The sequence below is a fragment of the Lissotriton helveticus genome, chromosome 9, assembly GCF_964261635.1.
Source record: "Lissotriton helveticus chromosome 9, aLisHel1.1, whole genome shotgun sequence".
In the NCBI taxonomy this organism is placed as follows: Eukaryota; Metazoa; Chordata; class Amphibia; order Caudata; family Salamandridae; genus Lissotriton; species Lissotriton helveticus.
In genome coordinates, this window is record NC_136070.1 from 1,080,514,461 (window position 1) to 1,080,535,424 (window position 20,964).

Consider the following 20,964-nt stretch of genomic DNA (forward strand, 5'->3'; position numbering starts at 1 on the left):
CCTGAAGACCAAGCACTGGAACAGGAGCATGGTAGAAGGGACCAAATTCTTTATTGTTCGCCACCTTTTCACGATCCAGATCACCAACTTTAGGATGCCAGCCCAAAACAGGAATCCGAGCCGCTGCATCAGAAGGCGGAGTCGGAGGCATATGGGTTTTAGCCAGCAAGCCATAACCCTTTTGTAGATCCTGTAAGACAATACAGTGGTTGTCTATGTCAAAGGTTGTGGCAGCCGCCACAACGTCTAGACCATTAAGGTCTGAAACAAACATCTTGATGCCAAAGAGCATTTCGTACGGAGCCCCCCATCCAGAGATCTTCAAGGAAGGTTGTTGAGAGCACGTTGAACCCAATAAAGATGAGTTAACCAGCCACGGCCCGTACCTAAAATACCCTTAAGGTTAAAGATTGCTTTAAGTCACGGTTCATCCAATCCACAACAGAGTTTCCCTCGGGCCTATATGAAGTCAAGAAATGCACCTGCACTCCCATTGACATCCTCGAATCTCAGTACGCCTTAGAGGCAAAAGCCAGACCCTTGTCTGAATGGAAAGTGCCACAGGAATAAGTTCCGACAAAGACATTCAAATCTTTGATTAACAGTGCGAGTGTGAACCGAGCGCTGTGGTCAGACCCAGAGGAACCTAGTGCAAGAATCCACTGCAACCAAAATATGTTTGAAAGCATTATCGGATATAAGAGGATCGCAGTGATCATGGTAAATACAGCCACAAGGCTGATTGGAAATAAAAAGATGTGTCTGAGGTGGTCACGACACATTTTAATTTGACATTTTTTGCCAAATGTCACAACAATGGACATATCGGTGAGTCTGCTGGTATAAACCACGCCACCAATAACGTTGTTGTAAAAGAGAAACAGTGGCAGAAGCGATACCTTCATGAGCAGTCACTATTAAAGAGTGTCTGTGATCAAGGTTGGGAATCGAACGATCTCCAACCCCAGGAATGGACACAAAAGGAACTTTGTCAGTAGTTAACTGATAAGTATATTTAGAAGGAAATCCCTGCTGAAAGGAAGTATATTTAGAAGGAAATCCCTGCTTAAAGGAAGTATATTTAGAAGGAAATCCCTGCGGAAAGGAAGTACCATCCCTAGTTGACGCGATGACCGCCAAGATGTCCACATTGAATTTAGTCATGGAACGTGTAACCGCTGCTACTTTAACTGTGGCTACTGTAGATGTGGCTGCTTCATCAGTCATTGGATTACCAACAGCGTCCCCTCCTGCACGTTGATGGCCCAATGTATGTACAACATGTGTAAGTGGCAAGCGTTCTTTAAGAGCGGCCACTCAAACTGAAAGCGTTTTATGCTTCATAGAATCCCGAAAATCATTTTGTTTCCAAAAGTACAAATTGTCATTGAAAGACTGTACACAATAGAAAGAATCACACACAACTAAGATGGATAATTGAAGCTCTGCATACTTGAGAGCCAAAAGGAGAGCCCTCAATGCGGCCAGCTGAGCCGTGCAGACCCCAAGGGACTGGGTATGAACTAAGGTAGAGTAGAAAAATCCATCTACGATTGAACCTACGACAATAGCGCAAACTGTGTAGTAAGCCTGTTTAGAACCAACGGCTGGTTGAGCTGAACCGTCAGTGTAAATAATACATTGGTACTGGCCAAGGGAAAGTTCAGAAGAAGGTAGAAGTTGAACATGCTCATATTGATGAAACTTTTGCTTTTTCAAGTAAGGATCAAACACAAAGTTGACATCAGCCGACCTCAAAGATGTTGCCCATTGAATCTAACGAGGATGCAGAACTTCTGTGACAGCCTATAAGGCGGGTACAGGAGAAAGAAGAAAAAGGCATTTACCTTGAGCAAGAGAGCGTTCTTTCAAAATAGCCATTTGCATAGCAGTCAAAATTGTTTTCGTAGAAGACAAAAACAATTCCGCAGGAGTATACAGATGTGACGTCTAAGCAATTGGAACAGTGTCACCCTCATTAAATGTCACATAAGTGAAGCCGATTGCACAAGGCAAAATCCGGATGACCAATTTAGTAGTATTTAACCTAGTCTGCAGGCATTGAGTAGCAAGCAAATCTGACTGTAAAGCACGCAACACTGCGGTATGTTCAGGAAGCAAGGAAGAAGCAGAAAAGGATGGGAATATCAAGGCGTAAATCGGTTTGATACTCTGAGCATAGTCAGAAATGTAAGTTCTGCCACCTTTTTAAAATCCTAGTAGAGACTACAGTTTATTAAGTGTAGATGGAGGTTGCAATTGAGCATACTTCTCCAAGAAATGTGGAGCTAACCAATAACCTTCATTAGTTATTTCATAGCCAAGAAAAAGAATGTCCAGAAACGCAATATGCGATTTAGCAAAATTAAATTTGTAGCCCAGAGCACCCATCGTGTAATGATGCGATCCACTCTAGCGAGATGGGGATTTAATTCATCATCAGTAAGGTATATGTCATCGACATAAGAGAAAGCGTCAGGATTAATATAATGTAAAAGAGTCACTATACGAGCTGCAAAAACACCAGGGCTATTCTTATACCCCATGGGCAGTCTTGCGTATCGCCTCTGGGAGCCTAGGACGCTGAACACTGTCAAATCTATTGTAGTTTTGAACGTTTTGCGCCCGATATTGTTGATGAAAGCTGTACTATACGTATTCTGAACTGAAAAAGTACGAGAATGACTATTCAAATGTCTATAATCGAAAACTATGCGACAAGAACCGCCAGGCTTCAAGATAGTAAAAATAGGATTATTCATCGCAGACACACAGGTTTTAGTCACACCCTGATATTCTATTTGAGTTATCTCACCAGCCTGGTTGCGGTACAAAGCTGGGGCCAAAGCAAGAGCGCACGCAGAAGCATAAGCATGCTTAGTTTCATCTGGGACGAACTGCGAAAAGGAAGGTATAACCACATCCTTGCCTCGATGACATTTAAGAACAAACGGGGGAAGCCAGTCGACCTCCACCAACAAAATGTCATAAGAAGACGTCAAGCTGTCCCAAAAATTAGCATTTATGGTGCGACCAATGCAGGGGCGGTTCCCCTACATGGGCGTCGGGGCTCCGACCCCCTCATTTTTACACACAATGGAAAATCATATTTGAAAAATAATAATTAAAAAACCACACAAGTTCACACATGCTGACTAAAGGCTGCTCTCGCTCTTAGCCACGCTTACATTCGTGCGAACATTGGGCTCTGTTATGCACTGAAGTGCATGTGTGTTCACCCAGCTACAATACATTTGCCGGGCCGAGGCTTCACACCGCTCTGAGGTGTGTGATGTCATCGGCCCGGGAAAGCCTTTGCCTCGTGTGCTGAACTCCACCCCCTGAGGCGTTTTAAATGAAATTAGCCCCGGGCGTATCAGCCAGAAGCCCTGCAGAGCCAGGGCTTTGTGTCGATCAGGAATTCCAGCCACGCCAACCTTTCACAGCACACACAGGGTGAGGTCGGGTTAATTAGCCTCTCTGCACTGGCCCCACCCCAACCAGTGATGAATTATGAAAGGGTGGGGTTTGAAGGTGAAGGCAGGAAGGCAGCGTAGATGCGAGTGACTATTCTCTGATCTGTGCTCGAGGGTGCATTGGAGACAGGTCCCCGCAGGCCTCCTTAGTTCACTGACGTTGCACGTTGGGTACAAGGTAATGTAATTGGATTAGGTGTGCCATTTTGTGCATCTGGGTTGCAGGAGACTAGTTTTTCTGCATGCCAGTGAATAGGAAATCTTATCGGCCCCCGTTTGAAAAAGAATAGAGAGTTTGTCACGCATCAACGTTATTGTCCTGCGTGAGCCATTTTAAAATACAGGGTTGCCTAGAGACCAGTTCCCGGCAATCCTGTCGGGTACGAGGAGGAGGCTTCAGTGCGATTTTATTTTTGTTCGACAAGTTTTGAGAGATATACAGGTTTTATTAAGATTATAGGGAAATGGTAAAAAAAAATGGTTTTAAGGAAGAGGTGTTAGAGTGTCTGTGTTTAACAGAGTAATGAGTGAAGAAGGAGTATCTTTGGAAATAGATTCCAATAGTGATTTGGTTAAGAAGTTGGTGCAAGAGGAGGTAATATCATCGGTTAGGGAAATTTTAGTATCCGTTTTTAAAAGGAAAGGAAGGTTGCAGATGTTCTGATGTGGAATTCTGGTGGTTAAAGGAAGAGGATAGTGAACAGGCTAGAAGCATGTCGGGTAAAAGGAAAATGAAGAGGAAGAACGTTGAGAACAAAGAGGATAGGTTTGCGGCCTTGCAGAAAGGTGGTCTTGGTTCACAAAGAGAGGGTGCCCAGCGCTGCACAAAGAGAAGGTATCCTTAGCGATACACATGAGAATCGGGACGGTCCTGATGATGATAATTCATATAGCTGTGATGTTGAGAGTTTTGATGAGTTTGTTTTAGATAATTTGGATTCTGATGTTTGGGATCTGGACTATGATAAAGGTGGAAAAGAACAGAAAAGAGAAAGAATTGGTTAAAGACCCTCAGAGTACGGATATGTTCAATCTAGATCTAGATCTAGATTTAATTAGGCACCCCAGCAGTGCAGACTGGTGGCTGTTTGCACATGTGGCGGAGTTTATAAGACTGGATAAAAAAGCATTTGGAGAAGGAAGCTAGGTCTGTGATGCGGGCAGAATGCTCCAACCCAGTATTAGAAAATAAAGCTTGTGCAATCCCAGATCTAGATCTGATTCGTATTTTATTCAAGATGGTTTGTGATTCCAGGAAAGGATTGGAAACGGTACTTAAACAGCGCCAGGATCGGTTGCTGAATGTTATTGGCCCACTTCCTAGAATTATGGACATGTCTGAAGAGGCCAAAACAAATTCAGTCTCTGTGAATACAGAGCTTCTAAGAGGTTTGTCTCAAAGAGCGGTGCGTTTCCTTGGGAATGCAAACACGGGAATTATTGCGGAAAGACAAAAAGCAGTCCTCGCGTGCATCAGTCCAAAATTGTTTTTTTTTTCTTAGGAAGGATATTTATTTGTTGAAGGGCTAGTGAAAGGAGTGGGAAAATACGTTTCCACCTTCACTAGCCTGTATAAGGCTCAAAGTTCCATTAGGAAATCTTTCAGAGGACGTGTTTTTGACGGGGCCAGAGCAAGGGAACGTTTCTATGGCAGATTTAAACAAGGTCCCAGTATCAATCGTTTGTGCTGCCTTCCTTTAGAGGGTTCCAGTCAGCCACTAGGATTGATCCTCGAAGAGGTGTCGGAGGACGTCAACCCTGAGGAAGGGCTCGTTTCAGCCAAGAAAATAAATCAAGATAGCTATGAGGATGTTTTCTGGTTTTTTCCCAGGAAAGGTAGGGGGAAGATTAAGATTTTTTCTTCTAAACTGGAGAAATGTAACAAAGGATCAATTGGTTCTACAGGCAATTCAGGGATATTCAATAGAGTTCCGAGAATTGCCTGTTCAAGAGATAGAGCCAAGAGAGTTGACATTTCTAAAGGAACTACAAGAGTTGATAAGCAAGTCAAGTCAAGTCAGAAAATTTGTATAGTGCACTACTCACCCAGAGGGTCTCAAGGCGCTTGAGGGGGGGTGGGGGGGGGCATTGGCTACTTATCGAATAGCCAAGTTTTGAGTTGTTTTCTGAAGGAGAGATGGTCTTGTGTGAGGCGGAGGTGGGTCGGGAGAGAGTTCCAGGTTTTGGCCGCTAGGTAGGAGAATGATCTTCCACCCATGGTGGCTCTTCGGATGCGTGGGATCGCGGCGAGGGCTTGATTAGACGATCGAAGTTGGCGTGTGGGGATGTAGAAGGTCAGGCGCGAGTTGAGGTATTTGGGACCTAGGTCGTATAGGGCTTTGTGTGCGTGGGTGAGGAGACGGAACGTTATTCTCTTGTTAACGGGGAGCCAGTGAAGGTCTCTCAGGTGACCGGATATGTGATCGTGGCGGGGTATGTCTAGGATGAGACGGGCGGAGGCGTTCTGAATGCGTTGGAGTTTTTTCTGTAGTTTGGCTGTGGTTCCGGCGTAGAGGGTGTTTCCGTAGTCCAGTCGGCTTGTGATAAGTGCTTGGGTGAGCGTCTTTCTTGTTTCGGTGGGGATCCATCGGAATATCTTTCTGAGCATACGTAAGATGTTAAAGCAAGATGATGAGATGGCGTTGACTTGTCTGGTCATCGAGAGGGAGGAGTCTAGAATGAATCCCAGGTTGCGAGCATGGTCTATTGGTTTGGGTGCGCTGCCCAGGGTTGATGGCCACCAAGAGTCGTCCCATGCGGAAGGGGATGATCCTAGGATGAGGACTTCCGTCTTGTCTGAGTTCAGTTTTAAGCGGCTGTTCTTCATCCACTCGGCTACTTCTTTCATCCCTTCGTGTAGGTTGGTTTTGGCGGTGTTTGGGTCTTTGGTGAGGGAGAGGATCAGCTGTGTGTCGTCAGCGTAGGAGATGATGTTGAGGTTGTGTTGGCGTGCGATGGCTGCGAGGGGGCTCATGTAGACGTTGAAGAGGGTGGGGCTGAGTGATGATCCTTGTGGTACGCCGCAGATGACTTCGGTAGCCTCTGATCTGAAAGGGGGGAGGCGGACTCTCTGGGTTCTTCTGGCGAGGAACGAGATGATCCAATCCAATGCTCTTCCTTGTATCCCAGCGTTTCTGAGGCGTTGTACCAGGTGTTATGGCAGACCGTGTCAAACGCTGCGGAGAGATCCAGGAGGATGAGGGCAGCTGTTTCCCCGTTGTCGAGTAGTGTTCGGACGTCGTCTGTGGCTGCGATGAGGGCGGTCTCCGTGCTGTGTTTGGCTCGGGAGCCGGGATGTGAGGGGTCGAGGCAGTCGTTAGACTTGAGGAAGGCGGCAAGCTGACTGTTGACGGTCTTCTCTATGACTTTGGCGGGGAAGGGGAGGAGCGAGATGGGGCGGTAGTTCTTGATTTCAGTGGGGTCTGCTGTAGGTTTCTTCAGGAGGGCACTGAGTTCGGCATGTTTCCAGCTTTCCGGGAAGGTAGCGGTGTTGAGGGAGCAGTTGATGATATCTCGGAGATGGGGTGCGATGATGGAGTCGGCCTTGTTGAAAATGTGGTGGGGGCATGGGTCGGTTGGTGATCCGGAGTGGATGGAGTTCATCAAGCGGATGGTGTCTTCGGTACTGATCGGGTTCAAGGCGCAAAGCATGGTGGTGGGGAGCTTCAATTCGGTGGTGGGGGGGTGGACTGGTCGTCAAAGCTATTATGTATGTCAGCGATTTTGCTGTGGAAGAACGAGGTTTGAGAGTCGCAGAGGTCTTGAGAGGGAGTGATGTCGTTGGTGCCGGCGCAGGGATTGGTGAGCTCTTTGACAATGCTGAAAAGTTCCATGCTGTTGTGGGCGTTGTTGTCGAGACGATCCTTGAATGCTGATTTTTTGGTGGATCGGATCAGCTGGTGGTGTTTGCGGGTGGCGTCCTTGAGGGCGGTCATGTTGTCTGTGGTTGGGTTTTTTCGCCAGGTTTTCTCGAGGGTGCGGCAGTTCTTTTTGGAGTTTTTGATGTCGTCATTGAACCAGGGGGCTTTTTTTGCTACCTGGCTTGTTGTGGTGGTTTTTCATGGGTGCTAATTCGTCCAGGCGCGGACGGGCGTAGACGGGCTTACCTTTGGCGCGCCTTCGGCGCGCATGGGGCGCGTCCGCTGCGCGTGAACGCTCCGCGAAAGTGCATCTGTCATAAGTGGATAGTGAAGGGGGGCGGAGCGAGGGAGGGGCAGCTGGGAGGCGGGAGCGGGGTGGGGAGGGGGATCGGTGAAGCTGGAGGGAGCGGGGGTGGGGCCGGAGCAGCGTCAGGAATGGAGGAAGAATAGAAACCCAAACAAATGGAGGCAGGAGGCACAGTAAATAAATACAGTGGCACGGAGGCACTATTAAAATCACTACAGGCACAATATGCACAATATGAAGGCTCAAACACCACTACATATACGGGGGCACGAAGACACGATTAAATCAATGCAGGCACAAAATGCTGGGTCAGTACTTAGCTCAAGACCACTACATATACGGGGGCACGAAGACACGATTAAATCAGTGCAGGCACAAAATGCTGGGTCAGTACTAAGCTCAGGAAGGCAGTGGCAGTGGGATGACCGACCGGCTCTGACCAGGTCAGGGAGGTTCAAGGTATGTTGAGGAAAGGAGCAATAGAGGAAGTTGTTACAGAACGTGTGGGCTATGTGAGAATGTTATTTCTGGTAAAGAAGGACAAAGGACGGCGTCCTGTGATAAACTTGAAGTTTGAATTGGTACCTAGTTTACAGGCATTTCAAGATGGATAGATGGAGGGTATCCATCTATTAAGAGATATTTTAGAGATAAACTATTGGTTGGTAAAATTGGATCTGAAAGAATCGTATTTTACCATACCAATAGCAGAGGAGAGTCTAATTTTTCTGCAATTCAGATGGATGGGAGTTCTTTATCAGTTTGTTTGCATTCCGTTTGGTCTGGCATCTGCACCTTGGTGTTTTACAACGGTGTTAAGATCAGTGGCCTTGTATCTCGGAGATCATGTACCTCGACGATTTCTTACTGATGTGTCAGAATCTGGAGGAGTTAAGGAATTATTTGTCCATGGTTCAACAGTCTCTGGGATTTTTAATAAATTTGGAGGAGTCTGTTCTGGAACCCTGTCAAGAATTGTAGTTTTTAATCCTTCAGGTGAATACTTCACAAGCAGATTTGAGTTTACCAGAAAGGAAAGTTGTAAAGATTAAGACAGAGGTGAAACGGATTTTGAAGAAGAAGTTTATTTCCTTGCGAGCTTTAGCGAGGATAATTGGTTTGTTTTCCTCTTCAATTCAGAAAGTTTTTCCGGCACCGCTTATTTACAGAGGTTTGCAGAGGTTGAAGGCGAAAGGTCTAAGTAAGGGCTTGTGGTATGGAGATCTGGTGCAGATTTCTGCAGAAGCACAGGAAGAGTAAGTTTGGTGGCTGCAGAATTTAGAGGCATGCAATGGCAAAACTGGGATGTGTCCAGATTATGTTGTGGAAACGGATGGAAGCCTTTATGCTTGGTGTGCTTGTTTGGAACAGGAAGAGACAGGTGTCTCATGGTTATTGAAGGAAAGTCAGAGCCATATAAATGCTTTAGAGATAAAGGCAGGTCTTCTTGCTTGGCAGAGTTTTGGAAAAGAATTGAAGACATGCAATGTTTTACTAAAGATAGACAATGTGTTAGCAGTTTGTTACATAAATCGTTTGGGTGGTAGCAAATCAAAGAATTTGACTCGAGTAGTGAGGGAGATAATGAAGTTTCTATCTGATCAGAAAATAGGTTTGCAGGGGGAGTATATTCCAGGTCTGTTCAACGCAGTGGCAGATTGCAGTTCAAGGTATCTGTGAGAATACAAAGACTGGAAGTTGAGTATGAGTATTTTCAGGAGAATTCAGAATATTTGGGGTCCTTTAGAGGTGAATCTGTTTGTCTCGATGTTAACTTTCCTATTGCTTCGGTATTTCAGTTGGAGAGCGGATCCACTGGCAGAAGCAGTGGATTCTTTTCAGCAGGTATGGAGGAATCCTGAGGGTAATGCATTTCCTCCATTTTCAATGATACAGATGGTGGTGTTAATGGTGAGGAGGCAGAAATGTCAGATTATTCTCCTTTTTGGACAACTTTGGTTTCCAGGTTTGTTGGAATTGCTGGTATAAGAACCTTATTTGATTCCTATATCAGAGGAAATGTTGGTTGGACTAGGAGGAGAATTTTTAACAGTCATTTGAAGAGGGTTCCTTGAACCTTTTTGTTTGGATGATTACAGGGGAGGAAAGCAGTTTGTAGGTCTTATGGAACAGGCTCAGAAGCTGCTCAAGGAATCATGGGCTCCTGGGACAAGGAAAATAAATCATGGAGTATGGAGGAAATTGGTTGGTTGGTGCTTGGAGAGAGATCTGGATCCAGTGTAAGCATCTCCCATGGTATTATTGTATTATTTATCAAGTTTGTTTGAGAAGGATCTTTCGAATAGGACTAATAATTGTTATAGATCGGCAGTGGGAGCAGGTCATGCCTCAATTGAGGGTTTTTCCATAGGAAGGCATGTTATGGTTTGTAGATTGATGACGGGAACAAGTTATGGAGGCCTCCTAAACCTAAATATAGTTACTTATGGGACATTAATGTCATTTTAAAAAGGATACAAAGTTGGCCTTCTAATTCATTTGTGTCCTAAAGACTGTTGAGTAGCAAGGTTGCAACACTTTTATGTCTAATTTCTTTCAGGAGGGTAACAGATGTTTGTGCATTAAGTAACAGATTTTATAACCAAGATGGCGCGATATTTAACATTTCAAAAAGAACAAAGACAATGTCGTTGTCACTATTTCACCCTAGGTTTGATGACCATCTACAATCATGTATTGTACGATGTTTAAAGGAATATGAGAGTAGGTTGGCTGAATTTAGAATGGATGGAGTGAACCAATTATTCATTTTGTTTGTGAAGCCACTTTATCCAGTGAGGGCTGCGACTATTGGATGTTGGGTGAGATAGTGTATGTTTGAATCAGGAGTAGATATGTTGAAGTTTGGAACACATTCAATGGGAGGGCCAATGGCAAGTAAGGTATTTGCATCTGGAGGTCACTTTGAAGAGATTCTGAGGGTGGCAGACTGGTCTAATGCTGTTGTATTTGCAACATTTTATCTAAAGCCTTCAAGACATGTTTCAGCGGTGGTGTTATCACAGCTTTGAAAATGCATAATGCTAGCTTCCAGGCTTGACATGAAATGTAGATTCTCCTAGTTTAATGATAAGAGAATCTGGATTTCATTAAAGACACGGAGACTAGCATTAGCCCACCCTCCTTTCCCAGGTAGGTTGCAAAAGGGAGGGTTAAAGCTTGGTATTGAAGATTCTGAGTCATTTAGGCCATATAAGTTTTGGTATTGTGATTTACATAAAGTGCAGTATCCATTCGGTGCTGTGCTGTATTTTGTTCCTAGAAAATCCTTATTTTGGTTAAGGCTCAAAGAAGTTCACTTGGAGCAGCTAAAAGAGGAAAATGGCTGCTGCACTCTGGTGTATATAGACTATAGTGGATTTCTAATTCTGGAATTTTAATTGTGTTTGAGGTATGCTTCAACGTGCTGCAGTTTGAAGTGGCAATAAAAGGTTCTGCAAAATGCTAGCCTCCGTGTCTTTAATGAAATCCAGATTCTCGGATGATTAAACTATGAGATTCTGCATTCTCTTGGATGAATTATGTGAATTGTTCATTGGAGCCGGTGACTTTTATTGGGCAGAGAATGCAACCCTTGTAAGTGTCTTTAATAAATTGATCTTGCAGGAAATCTTAATATTAATCTTAAGTATGGCGGAGAAGAAATGAACAACTACATATTGCTAATGTTTTGTGTGCTCAAGTTAAGAATTTCAATCAACCAACTTCTTATGCATTTTTAGTACAGACTTTAAACTAAAATAGAATCTCCTCCTTATTGTCTTGGACGAATGGAGAAGGTTGTTGAAATCTCATTATGGGCTTTTGAAAAATCATAGTTATTATGTAGGCCAACTTTTTTCCAAATATCCCAAATTCAGTCTTTCACCAACCACTTTATACGTTGGTGGTATTCTTGTGATTGTCTCCAGTTGTCTTTATTAGATATGCTTTTTTTCATGGATGTGTATCTAAACTCGATAATTACTAATCCACACTTTTCAACTTGAACTCAGCTGACACATTGTTTTCGCATAGTTTGGCAAAATTAAGCCAGTTGAGCTTTATTCAGCCTCAAAATGTAATTCTTGTATTTCAGTGTGCAAGAGTCGCCCATACCTTCAGTCAATGGGAGTGTCAAAAATGTGGTTGTTATAAACTGGTCTAAAATGGAGATTCCCATTAAATGATAGAACTACTTTTGCACACTCCGGTATAAGAATTATATTGAGAGCCTTGCTAATGCTTACTTGTTTTAATGTTGTGCCACACTGAATGCAACAGTAGTTGCTCCTTAAGAGTTAATGTAATAACTAGTCAACTTTTTTGATTGTATTATATTTTTGTGGTACATATATATATATATATATATATATATGTATAGCCAAGTGTTATGATAATGTTGCTCAGATTTCATTACTTTCTTCACACATGGCTAGACTCACTATGAACATGGCTGATTTTCATTATGAACTCCGTCAATTTACACTTCCTCCTAGTAGGCATTATAAGAGGACTACTACATTGGCAATCATTTGGAGAAAACACCCTCTGCTCCCGTTAGAGCACGCTGTGTTGCTGTTCGCAAATACAATATCTTGTTACATCAGTAGGTATAGCATCCAAAGATTGGTAGTGCATCTGTTGAGCCACTTGCTTTTTTTCAGTTCTAGTGCAATTTCTTAGACAATGAGAATTGCTGAGCAAGTAGAAAATACGAAGAGTGAAATTGATTGGTAATTGTGTAATGAATAATATTCTAGCAGAAAATATTGTATCGAAAATAATGATCAGACTATTTTTTTGGCACCATTAAAATTTCATTGTGTCGTTTATCTGTTTGTTTGTTTTTGCCGTTCATGTTTTGGGAAAAAATTGGTTTGCAAAATGTTGTAGTGACTGTTCCTCTGCTTGGTAACTTTCAGATTTTGAAGACTGCTTATATCTTCTGTACTTATTATGTCTGTGTGTGTGTGTGTGCGTGTGTTTTTTTTTTTGTAATCCTTCATTGTTTGTATTGTTTGGATTGCATAATGCAGGTGATCACGGACCTCACAGAGAAGCTGGAGAAGAGAGAAACACAGCTGTTAACTGTTAGTAAAGAAAAGGCTCAACTTGAAGAAGCCTATGACAATCTTAAAGAGTAAGTTTAGTTCAGTAAATTGTTACTTTTCTGTGCTTTCTTTTTCCTTTGGAGGTGTCTTTGTTATTAAGTACCTGTTATGGAACATTGCATAATCTTGTATTTTTCCCGGAAAGAGCACTAATATGAATCTGTTTTCTGAACATCTTAACTGGACTGCCAGGTGGTTGGTCCCTTTTCTTATTTAATGCAGCTCATACATTCATGTGTTCAGTGTTATCTTTTTTTTGTTAGTGAAATGTTTCGGGTAAAGGAGGAAAGCAGTAGCATCATCTCTCTAAAGGAAGAGTTTACACTTCGAATTGCTGAAGCTGAAAAGAAGGTACTCTTCGCATGCAAAGAAAGAGATTTAGCTAAAAAGGTAATTTACATCTGATTTAAGTTGCACAAGAACGTCACAGTATATGTAATGCATGATTTATAGTATACATATGCCATAAGAATATTGCTTCTAACAGTGTAAAAAAAAGTGAACTTGATTTTTCTCATGCTAAAAAAGGTACCTGTGGCTTGTGATCTATCTTTTACAAAGTATTTCAAACCAACAAAAAAGTCCCAAAAATTAATTGGGATTAAAAAATAGTTTTTCGTTTATATCCAAAAGAGTGGTTCTCTTTTTTGTTATGAGCACACACAACATCCCATGAAGGTACAAAGCAAAGACCATTTTTTTTTTAAAGAAGAGATTATACAAAGCCCTTCTTGTTAGTAGTGCAGATTGCAGGCAATATAATGCGGTAACTGGCATTCTGGAACATATACTTTATCTATTGACTGTTATTACCCTACTACTAGTCTGAATTTAAGTGAAAACGTTTCAATGCTGACTTTAGTAGCACCAGATACCATATTGATGACTGTCTGCTGCTTTCCCCTCATTACAGTAATTGTTAATTCTACAAAAACACGTGATTTCAATATATTGATAAATTTCGCACTGTGCTACCTAATTTTCATCTGTGCCTACCCAGCTTTTACCTCACCACTTGGAGTATTCACAACCATATTCTTGGTCTCCTTTACACATGTGTACATTCCTTGTGATTTCTCTTTTTAGCAGCTCTTTTGATTTGTCCTCTTGTTATGAAAAGTTGCTCTTGCCATAGTGTACAGGTTTTGAAAAGCTCATAAGCATGATTGACCTCGAAATAATGTTGCATGAAATTCTCCTTGGCTAATCAGTTTTCCAGTATCTTTTATTTAGTAAATACGAATGTTTTTAGTCTACAAACTGCCAGAGGAGATTTGTATTCTGATGCTGTTTATTATTACTCTGTATTCCAATACACATTGTGACTGAGAATAGAAATGGTTGCTGGTTTTCTTCCTGATTATTTTTATGCACCTTCTCATCGCCCCAATTCCCTTCACTAGAAATCTGAATAAAAACAGTTCTACATATTTTATATAAAAACTAAATCTTTTTATGTATAAGCCTATTTTGACTGAATATGTTGTTTATTTAAGGAGGTAAAAAGTGCTAAAGAAGAGTTGGCCACTAGACTAAACTCAAATGAAACAGCTGAATTAATGAAGGAGAGAGATGAACAAATAAAGGGATTGATGGAGGAAGGTGAGTGAGTTACTTTCCTATATTTGAATTTAAAAGTATTTTTTAGTTAGTGTGGCAGCACCAAGCTGGCGTTCAGAGTGATGAGCAGTGCTTGGTAAGACATGCAGCGTTTGATTGAGTGTAAATCATTTAGGTGGCAGTAGTGAAACATTTCGGTTTACAGTGTACCATAGGACACAATCTCAAAGCAGTTTGATGTAGAGTAATCCTGATGAATAAATAACTGAAAATTGCGATTCTCTTATTAACATGACTAGAGAATCTGGATTTCATTAAAGACACGGAGGCTGACATTATCTTTTAATGCTGTCACAAGCAGCCGCACTACATCACAAAGTAAACAGTTCTAGAATGGAATAGACAGATAGCATAAGAGGCATGAGCACCAAACAGACTGCCTCTTTTAAATGTGGAGAAATAACAAAGTCCAAAGAAAAAACAAGTTCATCTTAATCTTGATAATCTAGGAGAGGTTCACGTAGAGAAGTGAGGAGGAGACAAGGATGAGGCGAATAGTCCATTAAGAAGAGTTATCTGAAAGAAAAGCAGAAAAATTAGAGTATTGTTAAAATAAACAGTACATCAAATATGAAAAAAACACAGCGATAATCAAAAAACAATAAGTATAGGCAGCAGAATAAAATACAGCAATAGTAGTACAGTACAGACAGAATAAGCCATTCAATAATAATTTCAGTAAAAGAATAATCCGTCCAAGGGAAGGGATGGGTGGGATAATGTCAGGCTCCGTGTCTTTAATGAAATCCAGATTCTCTAGTCATGTTAATAGGAGAATCACAATTTTAATACTAGACCGGAGGTTACATTATTCATGTTGGTAGCCGTGAGGAACAACATCAGGGATGTGCTCAATCGGTTTACAGTAATGGCAAGCAAATGTGGATGTATTAGACCAGTCTACTGCTTTGAGAATATCTTCCAACTTTCCACCAGACCAGAAAGATTTACTGGCCATAGCACCTCTAACAGAGTGGGCTTGGAATTTAGATAAGTCAACGCTGGCTAGGCTCATAGCAGACTTGACCCATCCGACTATGTAAGTAGAGCTAATGGGTTTGCATGGTTTCACAAAGGAAACCAGTAGTTGATTTGCATCAAGAGGACAATGGTCTCTCATTCTATTATTGTATTCTTTCATACAATCTACAACACAGAGTTTCTTACACTGGTCAAAGCGAGGATAAAAAAATAGAGTCTGACATAGTTTTGGTTCTTCTAACAATTTTAAATTTAACACCAAACATATCATAAGATCTATTAGAAATATCAAGACATTTGATATCAGAAACTCTACGGCATGAAATCAAGCACAAGAGAGTTGCAAGTTTAATAGAAAGACATTTCCTATCAAGTAAAGAGTTATCAGGCCAACTTGAAAAGAGGTCTAAAATAGCCTCACTGTCACACATGGCCTGGTATTGGGTCTATGAGGCCTCTTCAACATAATACTCTTCATTTTTTTTTTTTAAACAATTTTTATTGTAGTCATGCCTGTACAGGTCGTTACATATAGAAGTAGCATCATAAAATTTAGCAGATACACAATATGCTTCGTCAATCAGTACACAGCCGTCATGCCCACAACCCGGGGGTTGGGCGGCGATGTTGTCTCAGCTCTTCCATGCCTGACGTTCAATATTGAGGAGTGGTTAGTGTCCGGATTATGTGCTTAACTACTTTTATAGTCCTACTGAACTACGCGCTAATCCCCAACTCCCATTCCCTGCGCAAAACCTAAAACTCCCCTCCCTATCCCGTCCCTCACACCACCCCCCGCCTAAGGCCACGTTGCGATCATTTCCGGATTGCTGGCGCCAGCCCCCCTGCATACCTGCTGCTCCTAGGGCCTCAGCCTGCCTCCTCCGCCCCATCCGCCCTGGGGACCCCCTCTTCGTCATCAGCCTCGCTGTCCCTAAGTGCCTGCACCATTACTTCCCATGAGGTCGCAGTGTCAGCTGCTGTCTGGCTAGGGGTCCTGCGCGCAAGCTGGTACCTATGTGTGCTGTCAGCCGTAGCCCATTTAACATAATACTCTTCATGACTCTACAAACAATAACATTTTTACTTACTGTCTTACCGTTGATAAGAGAGTGACCAGCAGAAATGGCTGTTCTATAACAATTGATAGATCTATAGGAAAGGCCCATATCGAATTGTTCAACAAGAAAATTAACTACGTGTACGATAGGAGCCTCCTCGGGATCCAATTCTCTCTCCAGGTACCAACTAAACCATTTTCTTCAAATGTTGTTGTACCTACATTCAAAATCCTGGACTGAACCAGGTGGTGATGTTCCCCGTCTGCGTTTGAAATCAGATCCCTGACTGCTGGAATTAAGAAAAGAATGCTGCAAGGTAGTTCTAGGTTGATCTGGAACCAGGTCTGAGAAGGCCAAAAGGGGGTTATTAGGACTAAGGAACATTGGTCCTGTCTCACCTTTTGAAGAACCCTTTGGATCATAGCAAAGGGAGGGAATGCGTAGCCGCGAAGGTCTGACCAGCACTGAAGGAAGGCGTTCACTGAGAGAGCGCCCGGATCCGGCATCCAGCTGAAGTAGTTCTCTAATTGGTAAGTCAGCCTGCTTATAAATAAATCCACGTCCAGGGGACCCCAGATCTGATTCAGAGATTTGAAGACATTCACATTGAGTTTCTAATCGCTGAAGTCTAAGAGGAATCTCGAGTTCCAATCCGCGGAAATGTTTGATTTCCCGAGAGGATAGTCCGCCCTTAGAGCAATCTTGTGTTCTAGGCAAAACATCCAGAGTCTCGTGGCTAAGTTGGAGAGGTCTGCAGATCTGGTGCCACCTAGACGGTTGATATAAGATACAGAGGAGATGTTGTCCATCTTCAGAATAACTGATCTACCTTGAAGAGAATGCCTGAAGCTCATTGGAGTGTATAGGCCTGCCGTAAGCTCTAAGTAGTTTATGTGGTGAGAGGATTCCACTAGAAAACATACACTAGCAGTGTTCTGATTGAGGAGGCGAGTGCCCCAACCGTGAAGGCTCGCATCTGATTCCAAAATGAACTCTGGGATTGAGCCAAAAATTGCTTTGCCATGCCAGGCATCCAAATTCTCCAGCCACCAGTCGAGTTCCGATCTGGCTTCCTGATCTAGGGATACAAGATCTCCGTACCAAAGGCCAGATCTCAGAGCTTTCCGCTTTTATCCTTTGAAGAGCTCGGTAGTTGAAGGGTCCGCGGAAGATGGCCTGAATAGAGGATGAAAGGAGGCCTAAAAGTCTGGCTAACTCCCTTGGAGAAAAGGTTTTCTGTTTTAGAGCAAACTTGATCTCTTTGCGAATCTTGCAAATTTTCTTTGGGGAAAGTAAGAGAAGGCATTTTGAGGTGTCTACAGTGAAACCGAGAACCTCCAGGGATTTGGAGTGGGTAAGGATTGATTTTTCCCGGTTTAAAATAATGCCTAGACTCTCTATGAGATCCATTGCAATCTTCAGGTCTTTCAAGATCTGAGAGTGGTGTTGGGCCTTGATCAGGATATCGTGCAAATAGATAATTAAGCGAATACCTCTTTCCCTCAGAAGCGAGGCGATAGTTGACATAATTTTGGTGAAACACCAGGGGGCAGAAGAAAGACCTAAAGGTAGGGCCTGAAATTGAAAAAATCGATTGTTCCAAACGAACTAAAGGAAAGGCTGGTGATCTTTGGACTTTGGAATGGTAAAGGAAGCATCTTTTAAGTCCAGTTGGACCAGCCTGTCTGCTTTTAGAAGAAGGTCTCTCAGGAGGTGAATACCCTCCATTTTGAAGTGTCTGTAGACCAGATACTTGTTGAATTCCCAAAGATTTATGACGGGTCTCCAGCCGTTCTCTTTTTTTTTTTTTTTTTTGAACGAGAAAAAATGTGCTTATAAACCTTCTTAAACTCCAAGGAACTTCTATGATTGCGCCTTTTAGAAGCATGGAGATAATCGCCTCTAATACTATTTTTTGTTGATCCTCTGGAAGGGGTGGCACTTTCGGGAGAGACGTCTGTGTGGGGGTATTGACAAAATCTATTCTGAAGCCTCGAACAGTTTCTAGTACCCAGGGATCTTGAGTTAAGGTCTTCCAAATATGGAAAAAGAGTTGTAGCCTGTCTCCTACCTGTGGAGGGAAAGATGTTGGAGGAAGAGGTGTACTTACTTGGAAGACTGGAGTTGTTGGGAGGACCACGGGATCTGAATCCTCTGTTCCGAGAGCCTCTCCCTCTTTGTGGGTAGAATTGAGGGATGGGTGGGAAGAAGCCTCTTCCGGAATCTTGAGAAGGGTCTTTGGTTGCCACGGCCGAAAGAAAGGCCCCTTCTTCCAGCCCGTCCAAAAAGGTTAGAATTAAAAACGCGCCTCTTATTAGATTGTACTTTGTCGAGGACGGTAAAGGTAGACACATACTTGCCAATAGACTTAATCATATCCTCACCGAAAAGGAGGCCCCTGGGGTTTTGGGAGGGTTTTTTCGGCTATGTCGCCTAGCTTCGGGTTGATCTGAGTGAGAATGACTCTCCTCCTTTCAATGTTAAGGCTTGCGTTTGCATGGCCAAGGAGAACTATGGCCCTTTGCCCCAGCCTCTGACAAGATCGTTGTCAAGAGGAGTGCCGTCAATGGGGCATTCTTCAGCCATGTCTAAAATTCTGGACAGAGGCCCAAGGATGTCAAGAAGGCGATCCTGACAACCCTTAAGGGACCTTTCCATACCCTTCCTGGGGTCCCTTCCAAGCTTGAACAGGAACTTGATCAAGTCGGGATCAAGTTTGGGGGTCTGACAAACCTCATCTTGTATTGTGGTTATAGGACACACTGCCCTGAGGATACCACGAGTATCTCTTTTCAGGGCGTTTCTGAGCCATCTCTTAATGAATCTCGCAACATGGTCTTGGGGAAACCTATTAGAGCTTCTGGGGTGAGAGATGTTAAGGAGGGGAGAACATTTCTTCGCTCAAACACTTGAGGATGACGTTTTTAGGCGAGGACAGGATTTCTTCCTCAGTAGGTTGACTGTTAAATTCAAAGTCCTCATCGTCTAAATCGAGGACAAATTCGGCACAAGAGTTAGGGGACCTGTCCTCATCCTCAGAGTCAATGTTGGCATTACTATGAGCACTACGATAGTTTGTGCCGCTAAGGACACCCATATTAGTCGTGTCGCCAGGGACACCTGAGTAGTTTGTGCCGCTATGGACAACCGAAGTATTCGAGGTGCGAGGACCTCCCACAGTGCTCTGCTTAGGCTCAATATTTTTAGATTTTTTGACTCTTTTTCCCCTGATTAGTGGGCATGTCGTTATGAATGGTACTTGAGCCTTCATTAGAGTCGCCCTGTTCAGAAGGAAGGGGTCTTATAGCAGACATAACCTCCTTAAGGGTGTCTAGCATACAGGACATCATCTCTCTTTGGAATAATTGTTTAAAAGAATCATCACAAAAATAGGGGGAGCTTGCTAGAGCGTCATCAGAGTCTAGGTCCGACATTTTAAGGCTCAGAGGGTAGGTAATATAAAAGAAAGGTAAATGCCCCCCACCTTTTTTTTGTTTTTGTTTTTTTAAAATAATTTTATGCAAAGCTATAAACAATAACTCCCCTTATTTAAGTACTCTTTTCTTTTTTTATGGCACTCTGAAACAAAGCTTTTGAAGGGTTGGGTTGAAAGGCAAGAAAAAATGAGGGACAAGTGACCGGCAGCAGCTGATCGCAGGTGAGCAACTGTAAGAAGCTGCTCAAGCTCAGCTGCTGCATAGGGCATAGAGGAAAAGACCTTAGCAACGTGAGCGCGCAGCGCTGCCGTTGCCAAGGTTCACTCGTCGAAGGGGTGGGCGCGCTCGAGCGCAGGTTTTGTTTCCAAAAGTGGGAGAAGGCTTGTAGCGTACGTTGTTTTAGGAAGGTATTTGGGTTTGAGAATTAAGTTTAAAGCGGTGGCGGCACTAGGAAGTGTGTGCCATCATTAAGTGCGTTGTCCGTGCGATCCACTATCAGACCACAAATGAAGGCGGAGGCTTGGGAGCAGGACACCGTTGTAAAGAACAGGAGAGATCAAAGCGCATAAGGCGCGTTCGCCCGCAAGGTGAGAGACAAAGGGACTCCGGTGAGGAGAAGGGGGAAGAGGGTGGGGAGTGTTGAAGAGACCATAAATTGGACTAAGGGCTTTGAAAAGGTGGAAGGGTAGAAGGGAGGGGGTAAAATTCCTTCAGGTCGGAAAAGCAAACCTGTAAACAACAACTAAGAGAAGAATCGTATTGAGTAAGATAAAGGACTTTATCTGCTTGTGAGCCACATTTAAAAGAGGCAGTCTGTTTGGTGCTCTTGCCTCTTATACTATCTGTCTATTCCATTCTAGAACTGTTTACTTTGTGATGTAGTGCGGCTGCTTGTGACTGCATTAAAAGATAATGCATAATGTAGCCTCCGGTCTTGTAATGAAATCCAAAGGTAACAGACGCCGCAAGGCAGTACGAGCAAGCACACTGCTATGTATAGTGTGTCAGTGGACTGATTGTCCAAAACGGCCTTACGTGGTAACTTTAATGAACTGTGTAAGAAAGCCATTAATACTGCACAATGTTAGCTAGTAGAAATAAATTTATA

General features: G+C 43.0%; 1 protein-coding gene across 1 annotated transcript in view; it reads left to right on the forward strand.

The window, feature by feature from the left end:
* Window positions 1-20,964, forward strand: part of LOC144783370 (TATA element modulatory factor-like) — a 131,408-nt gene that overhangs the window by 59,137 nt on the left and 51,307 nt on the right. The window contains exons 3-5 of the mRNA XM_078662376.1: window positions 12,683-12,786; window positions 13,021-13,147; window positions 14,254-14,359. Coding sequence (XP_078518502.1) covers window positions 12,683-12,786; window positions 13,021-13,147; window positions 14,254-14,359 — 337 coding nt within the window. The remainder of the gene's footprint in view (window positions 1-12,682; window positions 12,787-13,020; window positions 13,148-14,253; window positions 14,360-20,964) is intronic.